Source organism: Leptonotus elevatus, chromosome 4, assembly GCF_054856555.1.
Source record: "Leptonotus elevatus isolate MCC_2025b chromosome 4, RoL_Lele_1.0, whole genome shotgun sequence".
Classification (NCBI taxonomy): domain Eukaryota; kingdom Metazoa; phylum Chordata; class Actinopteri; order Syngnathiformes; family Syngnathidae; genus Leptonotus; species Leptonotus elevatus.
The window spans coordinates 26,428,493-26,449,005 of NC_141242.1; the positions used below are offsets into that span (position 1 = coordinate 26,428,493).

The 20,513-nt window shown below is 38.6% G+C and overlaps 1 protein-coding gene and 1 long non-coding RNA gene across 7 annotated transcripts in view; one reads left to right on the forward strand and one right to left on the reverse strand.

The window, feature by feature from the left end:
* Positions 1-206: 206 nt before the first annotated feature.
* LOC147176404 (uncharacterized) lies at positions 207-3,786 on the reverse strand. Its single transcript, XR_015094708.1, has 3 exons — positions 3,662-3,786; positions 970-1,197; positions 207-858 (listed from the first exon to the last, which is right to left on the reverse strand). It is a non-coding gene; the product is annotated as an uncharacterized LOC147176404 (long non-coding RNA).
* Positions 3,787-4,330: 544 nt separating this feature from the next.
* il34 (interleukin 34) overlaps positions 4,331-20,513 on the forward strand; it is a 46,934-nt gene continuing 30,751 nt past the window's right edge. For 4 of the 6 annotated variants that reach the window (XM_086073895.1, XM_086073896.1, XM_086073897.1 and 1 more), the window contains exons 1-2: positions 4,331-4,558; positions 17,762-18,058. In XM_086073895.1, the coding sequence (XP_085930021.1) occupies positions 18,013-18,058 (46 nt within the window). In that variant the 5' untranslated portion in view covers positions 4,331-4,558; positions 17,762-18,012. Of the gene's footprint in view, positions 4,559-11,708; positions 11,775-17,761; positions 18,059-20,513 lie in introns of all 6 variants that reach the window. The other 2 variants (XM_086073899.1, XM_086073900.1) reach the window with 2 other exon arrangements.

Sequence of the window (20,513 nt, forward strand, 5' to 3'; positions counted from 1 at the left end):
TACGCATAATTCCCCTTAAAATGATAAGCAATACATGGAAGTACCTAAAAAATAATTGAGGTAGTCACAGCAATTTCAGTATTGGCAGGTTTAAATTCCTTTCTAGAGAAAAACACATTTAAAGTTTTGGCACGAACATTTTTCAAATGTCCATAGCAACCAGTACTATAGGAAAAGGGATATATTGACCCTAAACTTTCAGGAACTGTTGAAGTACCACTGATTGTCACATCCACCTAAGTGGGGCAAAATTCGCCGCATTTGGCCCATCCCCTGAGAGAGCTGTGAGCAGCAGCAGGGGCCGCACTCGGGAATACTTTAGTGATCTAACCCCCCCAATTCCAACCCTTAATGCTGAGTGCCAAGCAGGGAGGAAATGGGTCAGTTGGGCCAGTGTGGAAAAATACATTAATAACAATTTGTTCGAGCAGTAATTAGCAGACTGTCATTTAGTCACAACACAGAATGACACAGCTACTGAAGATGAGAAGAGTATTCAAGCCACTCAACAAAACTACTACGGGGTATTAAAAAAAAAAAAGGGAGGAAAAGAAGTCAGAATTTCTCAGATGCCTGACTTTTTTCTTTGTATTCTGAGACTCAAGTCTGAATTCAGAATAGGGTTAAGTTTCTGGTATGTCCGGCGAGTGGATCCCAGAATCACAGAACACAGAGGGAGGATGCGAGTAGCTAGTAGCGAGGACGAAAAAACAGAGGATAACACTTGGCTGTGGCTATAAGCAAACGGAGTAACAATCCAACAGTGTAAGCTTGGAATCCCAGTCCTCCTATAGTCCTAATGGCTGATGCAAAAGAAGGTGCGGCGCAAGGGGACACGCCCCCCTCGTTAACCAGGCACTGCGAGACAGAAAAAGCACACTGAGAGCCCAGCAACATGACAAATGCAGTACTGCAAAAAAGGCTCACAAAAGAAAAACTGTTATACTGTATTATAATTTCAATACTTACGTGTCTCTCTGAGAGCTGGCCACCACTCTTTCAAGGTTTTCACTGGAGGTCCGGATTCTACAATCTCTCTTCTATGCAATGTGAAGGTCTGGTCCATCTTTGAGGCGATGAAAGCTCGGTTGGGGGTTATATATATATTTTAGGAGTTTTCTCTCAGCCTCCAAGTTAGCCTCACTCTGCCCCTCAAGAACTGCCGTAGCCGAGTATTTAAGTCCGCCTAATTGTATACTGGTTTATAATAAAAGAAAGGAGCCAAAATGAAAGTCAGCCACAGCATTCACTTTTTTTTACTCAGTGAATTAGCAGAACAGCACCACCACTCCCCAATATACAGAGCCCACTTTACGACACCTCTATTTTCAGGCACATTATACAAAAAAGGTGATAGCCTAAATTAAACAAAGGAAAGTCTGTTACACTAAACAGTCCAATAAAACACAGAATTACAGAAAAACTTGTCAGCGGCGGGGAAGTAGGCCAGCTGTCCAATAATAGACAGACCTGACACAACAAGCCCAAGTTTGGGTCACGCACGGTATCTCTTTGTTCAGGACAAGTCAAAATGCTGCTATGCTAGCGGGCGCTAACACCTATTAAGAAAGGGCCATCGTTTTCCTTGGCTTCTTGTTTGTACAGTTTGGTGGTTGGCCACCTACAACAAGCATTACCGCCGCCTACTGACTGGGATGTGTAATTGATCAGGCGTGAAAGAGTGTTTGCTACTTATTGTTGTAAATGAGCTTAACTATAAATGAAGTAATTGTCACTCTTAAACACTAGGTACTTTGGATTTTTAAGCATGCACGTTATTTGTTACTTAATAAATACTAGTCATGAAGGCATATTTTTGATAACCTAGTAAAGTTAACTCATGTTTGCATGTCAGGGTAGCTGTTGGATTTTACAGTGTAGCTGTCCTGTGCTTGTGCTCATATTAAAGCCAAGGTGCTATTCACAAGCTAATTGATTGGATGCCCATGACCAAAAAGTGTTATTCTCGTTTTCATAAATGTAAGAATGACATTGCGTAAAAAAATTACCTCGACTGCTCTAGCCAAAGTGGGAAGTGAAGCCGGCGGCAGCCATTTTGCATTGCCACACCTACAGTAAGTAATAACTTGACTTTTCCGCTGCATATTTTTCACATTATTATAACCTATAACCTATGGTTGTACCAAAAAGTATCAAATAAGTGTGGGAGAAGCTCTAAATGCAGATTTCATCAGTAAGAATGTGAATACACATTTTTTTGTCATGAGGTATTTTTCAGAGTGTTACTCAGAGATTGGTCTGCATCATTATATCAGAACCTTCAACAATGAAATGAAAGCAAAGGCCATCAAGAAAAACAACAATTGCTGTGAAATGTAAACCTAACTTGTGCAAGTCACCATTCACGATACTGAGATAATACACTATTCACAAAAAGTTAGGGATATTTGGCTTTCAGGTAAAATTTCTGGGTGAGCCTAAAATGCATTCAAACTTTTACAGGTGAACTTAATGTGACCTTCTCTAAGTTCTTGAATGCACATGCCCAACTGTTAAAGGTTTCAATACTTTTTGCACAAATTGCTGTTCTCTAACGAGAAGCTTAACGGCAAAATTCACAAACAACAATGTTCCTGCTCATGGAGGTGGCATCATCAGGGAACGGCTGTTGGAGACTGGTGTACCTCAAATGGAATGGCCTTAACTTTCTCCAGACCTGAATCCTATTGAAAACCTGTGGGATCAGCTGAGTCGCCGTGTAGAGACTGGAAACTCAGCATCCCAGAACCTCAATGACCTGAGGGCTGCCCTTCAAGAAGAGTGGGATGCCATGCCTCAGCAGACAATGTGTCGACTTGTGAACACCGTGAGACATCGTTGTTAAGCAGTAATTGATGCTCAAGGGCACATGAGACTTGTTGTGGCGTACTCACCATTGTTAACTTTTGTTTCAATTGCTTGAGATGATGAAATCACCAGTGCATCCTTCTACTTAAATATCCTACTTTCATGATATGTTATCACTGTTTGCGTGAACTTTTTATATTTTCCATAAATTTGACCTGAAAGCCAAATATTCCTAACCTTTTGTAAGTCGTATATATGAATGGTTGATTCAAACAATGAAGTCTGTGCTTTGCTATATAGGCTCTCATTGTCCCATACAGGGATCCTGGCGTGAATCACTCACTAATTAGTGTTTACAACGAAAAAAATAACATCATTTGTCAGTAAACCCCAACCCCCTTGGTTAAATGTACAAAGCAGTTAAATTCAAAGCAGTACCCCTAAACCTCTGAACCCAGAACAGCTCCTGTCTCCTGATACCTAATGTTGAGTGCATTTACCCAAGTTGAGGGATACATCAAAGTTGAGCATTTAGCATAAATTTAATTTCACAGTGGCCACATTTTGCCTTTAGAAGCTGAGCCTTAAGTTGCATTTGCCTTTGCGGCTGTACAAGGCTGTGTCTTGTCTTCGCCAGCAGCTCCCCCGGGGAGTTTTCAGAATGCTGTCACTGATTTGTCTCATGTTTCAAACACAGAGGTCAGACGTCATTACAATCCCGCAGGCATGAGGGGCGAACTTAAAATTCACTCACTGTCTGTTAAATCACACGGTTGGAAGGAGCGCGCGTAACATCCATCATCACACATACGGCGTGTTGTTCATGCCAGAGTACATCGAGATTGACACATACCTACACAAACAAGACGACTAGGAAGTGCGATGTGAGTGTGATTTAAATGTGTCAGCTGGGGGCCTCGCAGCAGTATGGACGGAAAGTGAAAGAAAACATGTGAAGTCAGGCGCGCGGCTTGTGAGCGCAGAGAAGATTGGGGTCTCCGTGCTGTAGCAAGCTCACCATCAAACACCAATCACACCCGGTTGTCCTCTCAAAGTAAAAGCCACACTGTGAAATTTGAATTTACTCAATCTGTATTTACATAGGTTAACAGGAGGCACACATACTTTACGTTACGTGACAAAGTAGGTGGTCATTGGTCAAAGATCAAATGTATGGATAGTCCAACTGGTAAGGTTCCAGTGAGTTGCAGTTTAGGTGCTGTTATTAGTTGACGTGGATAATACTGCAAACCTTTACATATAAAACTACATTAATTTAATTAACCAGTGCTGCTTTGTATTTGGAGAGAACAATAGTTCAATTGTTAGCACTTGTATTTACTATAAATTCAGTTTATCTCCTATACAAACACCATTTTAGACATCAAATGTGTATTTTGGGAGTACACTATGATGATTAGACGCCATACTGCTTTTGATGAGCAAGCGTGAGACGACGTTTATTTTGAAACAGGCCGGATGTCGGTGCGCAACTGCAAACTTGACGAAATCAAAGGGAGAACACGAGGACAACATGTTGCGCGCTCGTCTTCTCCGCACAGTCTGCAGTATCTGCGCACACATAGAGAACGCAGGCAGAACGCGCGGAGCGAGTGATGGACTTCCCTTAAATAAACACTTTGTATAGACTATTTCTTGATCGGATTTGCTATCGTCTCACTGAGGCAGGATTGGAGCTGGGCACACCTGACTGAAGTTTGACGGCATTGGGAGCAAAGGCCAGGGAAAGGTGCGTGCCAATTTGGAACAGTATTCAGGCGTTTTTCCACGTTCAACGTTCACTTTACTCAGGTGCAATGGTGACTCATTGTGTGTCGATGGTTGTGTATACATACTGGAAACATAGTGTTGAGTATAGATTTATGAAACCATGACTGAGCTAACTTGGGGCATAATGTGTTACAAAAGGTAAGGCTGCAAATGCAAGTATCGGAGCTGTAAGTAATCTGAATTTAAAATGCGAGTGAGGACAAGGGTTTAGAAAATGAATGGATGGACGTTTTGATGCACATGGTTTCAATTCAATCCACTTTGAGGCTGTAGATGAAGCTTAATGTTTTGCGTCTTTATAATGTTGCACATGTGTGTGGATTGCATTTTGCTGGAGTGTGGCACTTCTTAATGTTGCCAATTTGCCCAGTTAGCATTAAGACTTGACTTTTGTTATTATTATCCTACTGTATGTTAACACCAATCAGTGGTTTAGCTTAAGTTTAATTTTGAGTGCATGTTTCTTAATAAGACAAAACAATTGAAAAGCAATACTAAATTCAATATATGAATTGAAAGGTCACTGCCAATGATCCTTACAAGAACAAACAAGACTCTGCTTAAGGTGAATCACCTGCAGCATTTTCACATTACTGATTGTATTGGTGCATAATGTTCACTTTCTAAATTTGGTCAGGTGTCTATGCAACTCTTTGTGTTAGGCAGCAAGCATGATCTGTGTGTGTGTGCGCGCACACACCCATTTTCCAAAAGGAAAAATCAGTTTTCTCATGAGGCATTGCCATTCACATTGTGTGTTGCATTTTTATAATTGGGTTTTCAGTTTTGCACTTCAGTGTGCTGCGAATGCTTGCATGCAGTCAATATTCGGGTTAAGGTCAGAATTTCGGTTTGTGAAACAATCGAGGTAACACATTTACTCTCGTTTACCTGGTCATTTGTGGTCAATTGGAATATTCCGTTCAACCCACGTCATTTCCGCTTTTAACTTACCTACAGTCAATAAAAGACATTCTATTTATGTCACTCAACACGCTAAATAAAGTAGTCGGTTTCCTCTTCGCTCCAGAAGTGTGGTTCAACTGCAGCATGAAAGGGGCTTGAACCTCTGCTTTGTTTGGTGAACATTAAACAATGGACAACGACAACCAGACAAGGGTAAGAGTGAGAGGAGGAAGAGTAGGAGGAGGAGGCCAAGGAAGAGTAAGAGTAAGACATGGAGGACAAGAAGGAGGAGGAGAGCAATACTGTATTGCTCCTGATTCTCCTGATTGAAAATTGCTCACCAGACCTGGGTGTTTAGAGATTTGCATAATTGTGTGTTGTGGGTTGATCCTTTGAGATTTCAATTAGGGTGTGTGTGCAACAACTGACCATTGTGTGTACAGTGTTAAAAACAAGGTCATGTGCAATTGACCTCAGAGTGCAAAGAAGGAAAATCAGAGTCTAATGCAGATAAGGGAGTGTTTAGATGTGGCAAATTGAGCTGAGCAGTTGGTACTTGAAGTGAAGGTTTTGCAAACTGTGCCAAATTATCCATTGTTGTGTGTTAAGAACTGTGAATAACTGTAACATGTTCACAAAATGGAACGTGGGCTTTCATTTGGTAACGACAGTCATATTTTCACATTTCGCAAAGATACCATTCATTGAATAAACACAACTAACTAACTAACTAACTTGGCTCAACACTACCAAGCATGTACAGAACACCGAAGAGCAAAATTGAAAACACAAATGGTACACACACTGAATCAACGACAATGCCCACTTCCCTCAGACAAACATAAAACATCACACACATTTTCAGACAAAACATTTTTATTTTTGTAAGCAGCACCCCCTCACATAGTTGACCCGCTCGCCAGACTTGAAAGTTTAGAGATTTGAACATTTGTGCGTTGTTTATTGATGCGTTGAGATTTTATGTGCGAAGTGTGTGTAAACCTGAAAAATTGTGTGTTGTGTTTTGACAACCACGTTTTGTGAAATTTACATCTGAATGTAAAGAGAGAAAGTCAGAGTTCTAATATGACAAGGAAAATAACAAATTAAGTCAAGTGTCTGGGGACAGAAGTCAAGGTTGTGCCTAATTTTTGCTTTTTGTGTTTTAGTAATCGGGGGAAAAATGCAATAAAAGCTGTTTTTGTACTGTGATGAGGTCAGAAACCTGACTGGAATTAACAAAAAGTCCGTGTGAGTTCAAGAATTTGGTGAATTGATTAAAGCCAACTTTTTCGACAATCTTGGTGAAGGAGGGAGGGTTTGAGATAGGTCTGTATTCTGTAATTTACTAACGTTGTGTTTTTAAAAGGGGCTTGACGGGGGCTACTTTCAGGGGTTTAGCAAAGTCGCCTGACTGAAATGAGCAGTTTATTATTTGCTGTAAATCGATTTGAACAGATTGAAAAGTCAGATGGGATTGAGTGAGTCAAGACAGCTGGTGGAAGGTTTCAACTACTGAACCAAATCTGTATCTCATTTTTTGGCCCCCTGAATTAAATTCTGTCATGGTAATTGGATTATTCTTGGGTGATTTTAAGTGCTGCATCATTTTGTAATGTTTGGATTGTACTTTTTCACTAAAGTATCAGAAAAATGAATTACATTTATCTGTTGAGAGGAGTTCTAGCGCTATTTGATTTGGGGGATTTGTGAGTTTGTCAACCATAGCAAATAGAGTGCGTCTATTGTTGAGGTTCTTACTAATGATTTCCGAAGTGTTGTTGTCTAACTTTTACTAGCTCTTTAACATTATGCAAAAAACAGCATGGCTGTACATGCTCTTCCTTACCTTATAGCAGATCGTCATGCGATCCGAACATCGGCAAATAATCCAAATGTAGTTAATCGTCAGTTCCAGGATCTCTTTCTTTAACGAGTCTATTTCTACTTTAAATGTAATGCTTTCATTCATGCACTAAAACAAGTTATGTCACAAGGGTGTTATAAATGCTTGTTTACATGCCAGCACCTTCCACCAGAGCAAAAATAAATAAATAAAAACTTCCACCAGAGGAGAGTGACAATGACGAGTCGGGATTTAGTGTAAACGTTTTGAAATACATTTTGTGTAATCATGTCATGTAATAATGTAATACAAATAATGTAATGTTTTGATCACTACTCAATGTGATGAACTGTCATTTGACTACAATAACAATTTGCCTGGTTTTATGCTAGTTACAGGCAAAAGCTTTGTAACACGCTGTTTGTTTTCACCGTCTTAAGGAAGCATTTACATTGCACTGCATTTATCAGAAATGCCCGGATGTTTGGAATTGTCCATTTGGATTGACTTGTAAATACTGAACAGTTTTGATGTGATCCTTATGTATTATGTTGGGCGATAACTGTGTTAAATCATAAACATAATTGTATTTTCTTAATGTGGCCTAATACATTTGAGATATCCATGATCAAATATCAACAAACTTTCTTGTCCCAAATCACATTAAATGGCAAATAATCTTGTAAGTGACCAAAATTCTTAAAACAAATTTCCCATTGTGGTCATTTAACCCAGGGTGATATCCTTAGTTTTTACTTTCTAGTGGTCTTCCTGAAAGTTCAGGGTCAATATCTTTTTCCTATGGTACTGGTTGCTATGGACCTTTGAAATATGTATGTACCAAAACTTTAAATGGGGTTTTCTCAAAACTAGGCATTCCTGCTTAATTTATAGGTTATTTGTTTGTAAAGCCCGAGGCACCTTGTGGCTGGATAGCCTAGTCGTTATGGTTGTTACCTTGGGTCAACTGTCCCTGTCAATTCACCACTGGGTTTTTGCTGTGTACATAAGTATACTTTCAAATATACTTTAAGTATACATAATGGTGTACTTAAAATATACTTGAAAGTATGCTTAAGTATACTTATTAATATACTTAATGATATACTTAAGTATACTTATAGTGTGCTAAAATGGGCCAATTTAGTCCCAAGGAGTTTTAGTTTCAGTACAAGAAAAAGCATACTCGAAAATAAACTTAAAGTATACTTAAGTGTACTCTATATTATGTACTTAAAGTATACTACTTTTTGGTAAGGGTTGTTTTTAGCCTAGCAGCTAGCTAGCGCAATGTCTTGGGCAGCTGTTTATTAAAAACAACCTTTTCCTCGCCTCAAACATCATTCACAAATGATTTATATAAATGCTGTGAGGATAAGCGGTTCTGATAATGGATGGATGGATGGGCATTAGGGATGCACGATAATATCGGTGGACGATGATTATCGGGAATTATCAACCAGTTTGACATCATACAGATAAACCAGATAATAAAGAAATCCGCCGATAATAATAGACTTGTCGTGTTGGTCCATCTGTGATATACTCAAGTCGTGGTTATGGCTCAAGAAGTCATAATGCACGCGACATTGTGTTAATAGGAGGTGCATCATGGCGACATGGCAGTCGCCAGTGTGGGCATTCTTTACTGTGTCTCCCCAAAATGTTAGTCTCAAAGTTTTTTGTTGCATTTTTAAAACATGACAAAAAAATGAGTTACTGGTTGTCTTTGAAGCAGAGATATCAATAAAATTCAACTTCATGGTGCTTTACGCAATGTTTCAATGTATTTGTACATGTTAAACTTATAGTAGGACTCGAAAGTATATTTGTATTCAAGTTAATTTTGCAAACAATTATCGGCTTACTTACTACCAGACGTCTTTTGGACGTTTAATTTTGGGCTAAATCGGGTCCGTCTGTCTTAGACTGATTTAGACCAAAAATAGATGTTGAAAACTGGGTCATGTTATAGCACATCTAATATGGTCCAAATTTAGCCCAAAAATAGTCATTTAAAATTGGGTTGTATTCAGCCTATCGAATGTGGTCAAAATTCAGCCTAAAAATTAAATTGCTTGTCCAATGAGGTCCAAATTTACTTACATTTTTTTTGAAGATTTATCTGATTTAAAGAAGATAGATAATGGGAAATTGAATTAATTGCTGGGATCATGTGAGAGTAATGGGTACAGGATTGCTGATAGGCTAGAGAGCTCATACAATTTTCCAAATAGCCTCTTTGAACCCGATCATGACTTGTTGCGTTGTCTCGCACTGCAGACGGTTTTTGCAAAATTAATTATCGTAACATATCATAACCATGGTATGGTATGCACTGTAATACTTTTAGTGGACCATATGTCAAAATTTATTTTATGTATGTATTTATTATTGTATGTATTTATTTCATATTATAACTATTTTTATAATGCGAGTGTGAATAGTTTGTTTAAAGAGACTACACCATGGTATTTTAAGCCCTTCCACAGTTAACTATAGGAATATAATGATGAAGTCTTACCTTTGACACAATCGCGATGTAATTTCTTATGAAATATGTGTTATTTCGGTGGCTATTTTTCTTACCCGGAAGTCAAACGCTCGGTTTTAAGCCGATTTTTAAAATTGTCTCTAAATTTCACGGCCTGCTAGATCTCTGCGTTTGGTCACGCAAGCCATCAATTCTTGAATAAACATTTGAAACAAAACCGGTCCTTGCCGCAAGACATTGTGGAAGAGGAGGGGGGAAGAGAGATTAGAGGAAAGAAGGAGAAAAAAAAAGGCATCACAGCAGGTCATGAACCCGCACCCTGTTGCTTGTGGGACAAGTGCACTATCCACTACACCATCCATTCACTTAAATTTATCAGCGCAAATGTTTTACTTGTAGTTTACACCAGTGTCAGCCAATGGATTTTAAGACAGCCAATTGTTATTTCATTGCACTTTGGCATTGCAAATGTGAAGAATAATTGATTGCTTTGAATTAATTCGGACAGAATGTTTATTGATAAAGGCTACTTTTGTCATTATCCCATGGAGGGAGGTCTCAGCGAAAGTGGGCGTGCGTTTAGTCTGCAGAGGCGGTGCGAGGGTGGGGCAGCACGCAATAACGTCAAACTGTGCCAACAGCTCGTTTTCTCAAGTTGGGAGGGGCTGGTGCTTGGAGAGCAGAATAACCTAGAATTTCTCATACAGGGGCGAATGGAGGAAAACACAACTTTGGTCATATTTTTGGTGAGAAATTAACATTTTAACATGGGTAAAAGCTCCAAAAAGTTGATTTTTCATGTTGCAGTCCCTTTAATATTACTTACTAGCAGCCACCTTCACTGAACAGGTCCCCCCCTAGCACATGGCGCATGCACAAAACGCCAATATCAGCACCTGTCGTTGTGGCGGACGTTAGTGGATTGGACTGGACAGACGAAAGAAGAAATGAGAAAGAAAAGAACAGGAGAAGAGATGTAAGTATTACGTTTGGGGTCTTGTAACGTTGACTACTGTGTCAATGTAATGCTAATGAGAGAACAGTTATAGCGATAGTTCGGGTTTTTGGACATAAATCTGCATGACATTCTCACCTTAAGTGCTGTGCAATCAGCACCGACTTACCGCTGACAGCGTCCTGTGACACAAGATCTGGTCCGGTTTTGGTCGAGACAAAAGTAGTCCGGCAAGTTGGCTGGGGTCACAAAAATAAAGCTTTTTTCTTCTAAAAACAATTTGTGTTCAAAAGAGTGATAAATTCGCATCACAAAACTGCACATTAGGAACAAGTCAGACTCCATTACCGCCGGGCTCTATTTTTCTGTTCATATCACTGCGCGGCGCACTGCATCCAGCTGACAGACGCGCACAAACCAAGTTGTTTGGAAGCGTTTACCTGACACGAGAGAGCTAATGGAGAACGAGAGCCATAAGTATATAACATTACGATTGTATAAACTTTATAAGCTTGTATAACTAAGGATTGTTGTGTGTTCCTGGGTTGCACATTCTGTTTTGTATTCTTGTGTCAGAGTATTTGAGAACGCAACGCACGTCTCGCGATGGAAAGGGACTCATCCATACATTGTTGGTAACGTGTGCTAATTTGGCTTGCAAGTAAAGTGTCTTGCGTTCGGCGTTGGCTGCGGCCAACAGTAGCCGGTTGTGTGAAGACAAATAAAAAGGTGAGATTACCAACCAGCATTCTTGTGACACGTCACACTATATTATATTGTTGTATATGTAAAAATGGTGCGGATGCGTGATTTCCCGGGCTGTACCAATAAAACATTTTTTGAATCTCTGCACACTTTTTATCGCTTTTCATTTCATTGTTTTTTTTTTATTTTTTATTTTTTTTAAGATGTAGCAGACCTTCAAAGTGGGAGTCTGAATGGGAGCATGACACAACAGTAGTCATTTTCATCAGGTACATGATTTTATTAATTAATTTATATATTATTTATTCATTTATTCATTTATTCATTTATTCATTTATTCATTTATTCATTCGTTCATTCGTTCATTCGTTCATTCGTTCATTCATTCAAACATGCTATTTTTCCCTCCGATTTTTTTCATTGGAAATCTTTCATGGGACGCGAGTGAAAATTCACTCCCCTACCACCCTCTACCTCGAATCACTACACATCACGCACACACCCCCACACGCACACCCCCACGCACACGCACGCACGCACGCACACACACACACACACGCACACACTTAAAAAATTATATGTTCATCTTTTTTATTTAGTATTTTTGCCCATTTTTGGAAAAGTTATGATGATTAAAATGATGATAAAATGATTTATTTGTTATTTATAGTAATGTTGACAACAAATGTACTTTTTAAAAATGTCTCAATCTTGATTGAAAATCCAGTCATGACTTTGTGATTAAATATTTTATTAGATAAAATATTTTATTAGATTGTAATAATTACAATTAATGAATAATTTAGGGATGTCCAGGCAACCAAATTTAGACTTTTTGGTTCACTTTTCAACCAGATTTAGACTGTAAAACGACGTCTTTTCAACGTCTTGAAATGTACGTCTTTTAACCTTTCACTTTTCAGCTAAATTCAGACGTCTTTTTGACGGACACCAGTGACGTCTTTTCAATGTATTTTCAACGTCATTTCAACCAATTTTTGTTGGGTGGGTTATAAGTTATCGACATCGACACTTTCTAAATTAATGGTTTATTGGTATCGGTTGAAAATAGCATTATCGTGCATCCCTAATTTACATAACAACTAAAAAAAAGTCGAAGTCCACCATAATGAATGTATAAATGAATGACACGTCATAACACGCGCCATCATACCTTGTAGTAGAAGCGGTCCGGTTACCGTGCTTTGTAATCAAAACAGAGCTAATCTTCAATTCCGGGATCTCTTTCTTCACGAATCAATTTCTACTTTTAATTCAAATGACTACATTCACACACTCAGGCATATCCACTGACCAGATGCAAGCAGCAAGCACATTGACAGGCTGTCACTCGATCTGCTCCGCTGTCACTAACATGCCAGCGAGTCGGGATGACTGTAATTAAAGTTATGAAATGCGGCAATGCCTTGTATGTAATGTAGGCTATTGTAAATACCGTGATGTAATGTTTTGACCATGTCTCGATGCAGGGGCGTAGCCAGAAATCTTTCATTGGGGTGGCCATAAGTTCATACCTGAAATGTCTAAATAAATGGTTGATAACCATGCAGCCATACCGTTCACATGCCGACCTTGGGCTGCAAGCGCAGACTATTGGGCTGCATAAAATAATATGTCATGAATTCAATGCATTGGATCTGTTACAATTGTCAATGAGTTGCTCAGTTACAATAGAGTTTTCTGCCACTTGGCTGCAATAAGGCAAATGTCAATTACTGACCTGTTCACAATAAGTAGAAAAGGAAACCAAACAGTGAAATTCCCGATTAAGTATAAAAAAAAAAAAAAACTTTGTTGATGCCATATCTCACCAAAAGATGACTTTTTTCCCCCATTATTTTTCTTGTGGTAAAACCTATTAATTGTAGTTATTTTAGTGTTTGTAAACAGGACTTGATGCAGGAATTCTTTGCCTTTTTGGCATCTTGTTGGATGTCAAAGTTCACACATTAATAAATGTATTTTTGATGATCACATTGGTTCATGTTATTTGATATTGGTTCAGCTTTTTATAAGTGTATTTGATTTCATAATTGAATACAAACATAATATCTGAATGGACCATTTTGTACAAAAAATACAGGTTAAAAAGAACCCTTGGTTTGTTTTTATTAAATTGTTTTCTGTAGTTCTTATTTATTAATTGTTTTATTGTGTCCTTTGTGTCCGCCGTTGTCTTGATGCCAATTTAATGAGATGGCTTCTATGAAAGATCATGACATGCCACTCGATGAGTCAAAAATGAACCGCCTGCCTCAGTCGCATATATCACCACAAGTTTTCACTTTATGCTCTTTCAAGTGGGATAAAATCAAAATCAAATTTGAGCTTGAAATATGAAACTTGAATATGAAAAATGATCCCGATGGTCCCTGTGATGGCGAGTCACCCTGCCCCAAAATCCATTCAGGGTATTGAGTGGCTTGTAACTACAGTATTGTTGTGTTCCTTATGTATTACGTTGAGGGGCGGAGGGTTGTTATCAATAAACTTACTTGTCACAGGCCACACCAAATGGCAAATAATCTTTTAATTGACCCAAAATTATTAAATACAATTTCACACTGTGGTAATATGACCTCATTTATGCAAGAAAATACCACAAGGAGCAACAATAAAATAACCAAAGTTTGGCTGATGCCTCAGAAGATCAATTAAATTGAAAAAGTTGAAACTGATGTCATCTGTTGAGAGGTCAAACTTCCTAAAGTTTTAAAGGATTCAAATCTCGCCTTATCTGCGAAGGGAATTTAATTGACTTTCCAGTGATATTTTAACAGTTCCTGAAAAATATATTTTTCCTAAGATACTGGTTGCTGTGAACATTTGAAAGATGCAAGGACCACAATTTTAAACCCGTTTTTTCTCAAAACTAGGGATTTCAACATTAAAATTGCTGTAATGTTGTCAATTTTTGTCCACAATTGCTTAACACCTGCTCAAGCTACAGCTTGGAGCATGACATCAAGTTACAACTTAGAATGCAGCTAAAAGTATGATCATGATCTGTAGAACGAGAGAGGATAAAATTATGATATTTCCTGTCATTTATCTGTAATGTTGTGCTACATGTGGCAAGCAGAGCAACTTGGGACATATATTAACGGAAGATCTGTCTGATGACGACGTGACTAAGCAATGTAGGACATTATATGCGCAAGCAAACACTCTGGCTCACAGGTTTGGTTTCCTGTATAGACAAGGTGAAGATTGCATTTGAATCAAACACAGCGGTGGCCTACAATGACGCTCTGCGGGTGCTCCTCAGGAGGTCAAGATGGACCAGCGCAAGTGAGCCGTTTGTCACAGCTGGAATAGATATATTACAAGCAACTTTGCAGAAGCTTACGTACAGTTTTATTTGTCGCTTGAATAGGACTGTGAAGGAAGTTGTGTTGTCTTCGGCTGATATTGAGTGTAATGTGGTACGGTGTCAGTCTAGGATGTGGAGACATCGGTATGACTGTCTGATGACTGGATAACCGTTCCTTTTTTTTTTATTGTGCGTGTCTCTGTTTTATGTTTGTTTATATTGGACCAAGAGTCTAGAATAAAGTTGAATAGAATTTTTGAAGTACGTCCATGTATTATATATCACTTTAAAGGGAAATTGAGTGCAGAATTCGAATAAATGAATATCTCAATTTGGATTTTTTTTGGGACACGGCGACCCTTTTGCCAGACATATGTAATCCAGGGTGGGGGGGGGGGGGGGTACGGGTCCTGACTGTTGTTTGTGCTTATGCACCGACCAGCAGCTCAAAGTACACACTCTTTCCGGAGTCCTTGGAGGGTGTGCTGGAGAAAAAATTCCTCCAAAGTAGATGTCAAAGACTGATAAGTCACTAAAGAAAGTGTTTGGATGAAGTTCTTATTGCAAATGGAGATGCAATGTCCGATTAAGTGAGAGGTTCACATAAATTTGCACCCGTGAAATCTGAGTTTCTCAAACAACTCTTGTTTAAGAATGAACGACAATATTATTCTTTTTTTTCAAATCCATTATTTTCAATGTCAGCATTGTAGATTTGGGTATGACTAAACATTTAATAAGGTAATTTTAAAGGGACTGCAAGGTGAAAAATCTACTTTTTGGAGCTTTTAGCCATGTTAAAATGCTAATTCCTCACCAAAAACACGACCAAGTTGTGTTTTAATCCATTCGCCCCATCCATCCATTTTCTTAACCGCTTTTCCTCACAAGGATCGCGGGGGGCGCTGGAGCCTACCCCCAGCTGGCTACGGGCAGTAGGCGTGGTACACCCTGAACTGGTTGCCAGCCAATCGCAGGGCACTCCATTCGCCCCTGTATGAGAAATTCTAGGTTATTCTGCTCTCCACGCACCAGCCCCTTCCACCCTGAGAAAACGAGCTGTTGGCACGTCATTGCATGCGGCCCCACCCTCGCACCGCCTCTGTAGACTAAACGCACGCCCACTTTCTCTGAGATCTCCCTCCATGGGATAATGACAAAATTAGTTTTTATCAATAAACATTCTGTCCAAATGAATTCAAAGCAATTAATTATTCTTCACATTTGCAATGCCAAAGTGCAATGAAATAACAATTAGCTGTCTTAAAATATATTGGCTAACACTGGTGTAAACTACAAATAAAACATTTGCGCTGATGAATTTAAGTGAATGGATGTTGTAGTGGATAATGCATTTGTCCCATAAGCAACAGGGTGCGGGTTCATGACCCACTGTGAGGCTTCTTTCCCCCTCCTCCTCCTTTCCTCTATCCTCTCGCAGAGATCTAGCAACCCGTGAAATTTAGAGTCTATTTTAAAAATCGGCTTAAAACCTATCTGTATGTTTCGTGGGCGTTGCACGAAGCAGCCCTCTCGGACGACGTAATGACAGAGATGCGGCAGCCACAGGGGGAGAGGCGGGGTTTTACTGAACCGAGCGTTTGACTTACGGGCAAGAAAAAAAGCCACCGAAAGGAACGAGCACGTACTTTGATATATATCCGACCTCTACGTTATCAAAATTCCAATATGCGCAAAGTTTTTTCGAGCAACAGTTGTGATTTTATATTTGACTTTAATTTAATCTCACTTGAAACATGAAGCATAAAGTTAACAGTTGTAGTGATATTAGTAATTTAGCAACGCAGACTGCTCATGTATTATGCGCGGCTCGAACAGGCTCGCCTCATTTTCACAAAATATTATTTTTTACCTCCTTCCACATTACTCGTCTGGATGGTAAAAATATGATGATGGACTTATAAAAGTGGACCATACGTATTTACTTCCGCAAACACAGCGTTGTGAGTGACTTTGCGTCTTCTTCTGCACGTGCGGGTCACTTTGCGGTCGCGTAACTTTCACAAAGCAGACAGACTGAGGTGACAATTGACATGTAATTTTGAATGCTTACTCAAAAAAATCATATTTGACCCAAAAATCTGAATCGAGCATTAAGACCTGCAGTGTGAACGTAGCCTTTGAAAGATAAATTACCTGCGCCGGTGTGCTGAGCCGGGGAAATAATTACCTTGCTGTTACCCGTTTCACCTCATCATCAGCGACATGGCAAACGGGGAGCACGCACCCTGGTGTTTTCGGAATGTGGGAGGAAGTGGGATTACCTGGAGAAAACCTACGCTGAGAACCTTTTGATAATTGTGCTAACAGTAGGCCAGAGTGCTGCCCATATTGCTTGGAATCTACAAAGTAGTTTAAACTGAATAAACAGTGCTTCTGCTGCTTGAAGCACTCAGTATTGCACTCAGTTTGTCAAAATTGCTTCAAGATTGAATTAATCATCAATTTCAAAAGATACTCTACTTTTTACAGATCAATTATTATGCCCAACTGTAATATGAAGTACATAATAAGTTGTTGAAATTGTACCAAAATGCTTCTCAGTAGCAGAATGAGAATTAACTTGGCTCTAGTAGTCTGTTGTAGCATTCCTGCTGATTATAACTGCATTAGTCAGTGTGATTATTTAATAAAAATAATAATACATTTAATTTGTAAAGCACTTTACGTTTAACATTAAGCCTCAAAGTGCTATAGTAATAAAACCAACGTGTTAAAAAAAAATACCAGACAGTAAAACCACAAAAAAAAACCCCACTATAAATAAGATAAAACAATCCTAAAAATCACAGTTGATATGTCTTTCTAAAAAGAAAGGTTTTAAGTATTTTCTTAAAACAATCCATTGTCTGTATTTGTATATTGTATGCTTCCTAATTGTGTTTCCTATTTTGTTTTCAGATTTCCCACAGCAAAAGAATCACGGGAGACCAACCAAAAATGAGTTGCTGGGCCAGAATGGCAATGAAGACTTGATGTGCAGCCACTCATGTTTGGCACGCTGAACACCCCCTGAAGAAGCCTGTGACGTCACACAGCAGTTTGCCCAATTTATATATACATATATTTATATATGTGCCACAAATACTTCTACACGCGCACACTGTGCTGATTTCAAAGCACTCTGGAGCTGAGGAATTAAAACCAAGAGTATGGTCCAACGTTTCACCTCAGTCAGCCTGCTGGGAGCCCTCTTGGGTAAGATGCATTAGAAACGGCAAATAAGATGAGCTTGTGTTTGAGAAAAATTTGGAACAAGTTTGATGCTGGAAGTTGTTATGACATATGGCGACAGTGGATGCTGACAGAGGCTACATCGCAGTAAGGGAAAGGGTATTTTATAATTCACTGACAAATTGACCTTTGTCATATGACAGGGGATCGTCTAGTTCAGGGGTGCCCAAGTTTGGTCCTTAAGAGCCCCTATCCAGCCTGTTTTCCATGTTTCTCTCCACTAACACACCTGATTCGTGATCAGGGTCGTTATCAGGCTTCTGCAAAGCTTGTTGATTAGCTGATCATTAGATTCAGCTGTGCTGCAGGAGGGAAACATGGAAAACAGGCTGGATAGGGGCTCTCGAGGACCGAACTTGAGCACCACTGGTCTAGTTCAACTAACAGCATTCTTCAAACAGCAGCTACATTCATATAAACATTGAAATGTTTACTATAACGTCACCCGCTTAGAATAATCGCCCAAGACATATTTTGACAACTGTATTTGTTTTGTTTTAAAACGTCTCCTCAGGATGCTGGCTACCTTGCTACATCCTTAGTTAAACAGATTATTCAATAAATGAATGAAGTAATATTAATTAGGATTTGATTCAGTTTATCGGGTTTTCTGAAAAAAGCAAAAAAACTTTAAAACATAATTTAGGCCATTATTTTGGGAAGGTGGTAATAAGAATGATACATTAATCTCAGAATATCTTACTTATATGCAAGCCAAGCATAATTTTAAATAGCAATATATCAGAGCTTTTTCTAAAGTCTACTGCCCCAGAAGTCATACTATTGAAATTAGAATTTACCTTTACGTGCATGCATGACATCAGCAAATCTTGAGTATTATATATTTTTTTGGCATGGAAGGCTTTTTCTTTGGCTTTTTCTACGTGTATTCCAATTGACAGACCCCTTTTATTGATGATAATCTGCAAGACATTCACAAATGTGCAAAAGCTCAGTGAGTCTTGTGAGAGCTAACCCTGGACATTCTTTGCTTTTTCTTTGGCTTGTTTGGTGACACTTTTTCTAAGATGTCAGCAAGCCCAAAATATATTTAAATCTGAAATATGAATTACTGTGTCCTATGCAAACAAAATGTTGAAAGCTGAATGCTGAAAAAATTAAAGATTTATTTATTAAAATTCCAACAACTTATTTGAACGGATATACATTTTAAAAGGCTTTACTAATGCTTAATACAGGCACTGACTGTGATGCACCATTCATTTTCTTTTTGCCGAGTACAAATCTGCTTTCTAGTTGATGTATTTTTATTAAATTTCTTTAAAAAGGCTTGCTGCACACTCTTGTTGGAATGTGTTGGGGCATATTATAACAAACAAACAAACAAACAAACAAACAAACAAACAAACAAACAAACAAACAAACAAACAAACCACCTTTCATTTCTAATGTCATTCTTCATATCCAGAGTCTTTATGTTAACAGAGCTATGCTTGCTCTAGAAGATGTGTAAAACAAAGAGAGTTTTTTTTTTTTACTGTAAATCTAATTCCATATCAATGTATAACACATGTTCACATTGGCTTACAAATTTTAATCACTCCCACATTCACCCACGTGTCTATTTTGGAAAATCTGAGGATTGCATTTTACAGTTTATTACCTGACTGGAGTGGCTAGGCCTTGTATCCATAAGCTCTGCTATAAGGCATTAGTAGACTGAAAAAATCACATCGCTACTGCTGTTTTTTGTGTGGGTTTTTTAGACATTGCAGGCGAACAGACAGATAGATAGATAGAAAGGCTTGTTGAGTTTTTTTTTTCTTAAGTATTTTTGTCTGGATTTGAGAATCCCTGAAAAACTTTGACAATAGACTTCACACCAACTCTACACACCCCTGTTCAAAATGCCAGGTTTTTGTCATATATAAAAAAAAATGACAGAAATGAATCATTTCAAAACCTTTTACACCATTTGTGTGACCTAAACTATGCAACTCAACTGAAAAATTAACAAACTGTTGCCCAAAACAAATGCAATCATTGAGTTGCACATGTGTGCATATCATCTTATAAATGGGGATGTGTCCCCATCAACAAATTCCGGTTCCGAGAACGTTTTAACAGTGCAATTTTTTTTACAATAATGTGCCTATTTTGTAAAATTTATGAAGGTTTGAACATTGACAATGTTTAAACAAGAGAGAAATGTAAGAAAATGTAAATGCCTCAATGACAAAAGTGTATAAACTGTGTGGTGAGGGGTTTTAGAGCCTTAAAACAGTTATAATAAATCTAAACCAAAGCTTTAACTATTTCCTGGATTTCATTTATTGCGAGTATTTTTTTGGAACCTAACCCCAGCGGAAAACGAGGGAACACTGTATATCAGACTTGCGGTGTATTTTCATCAACAATAAAGTTTTGCATGGTTTATAGATCATGTTTGTGCACTAAA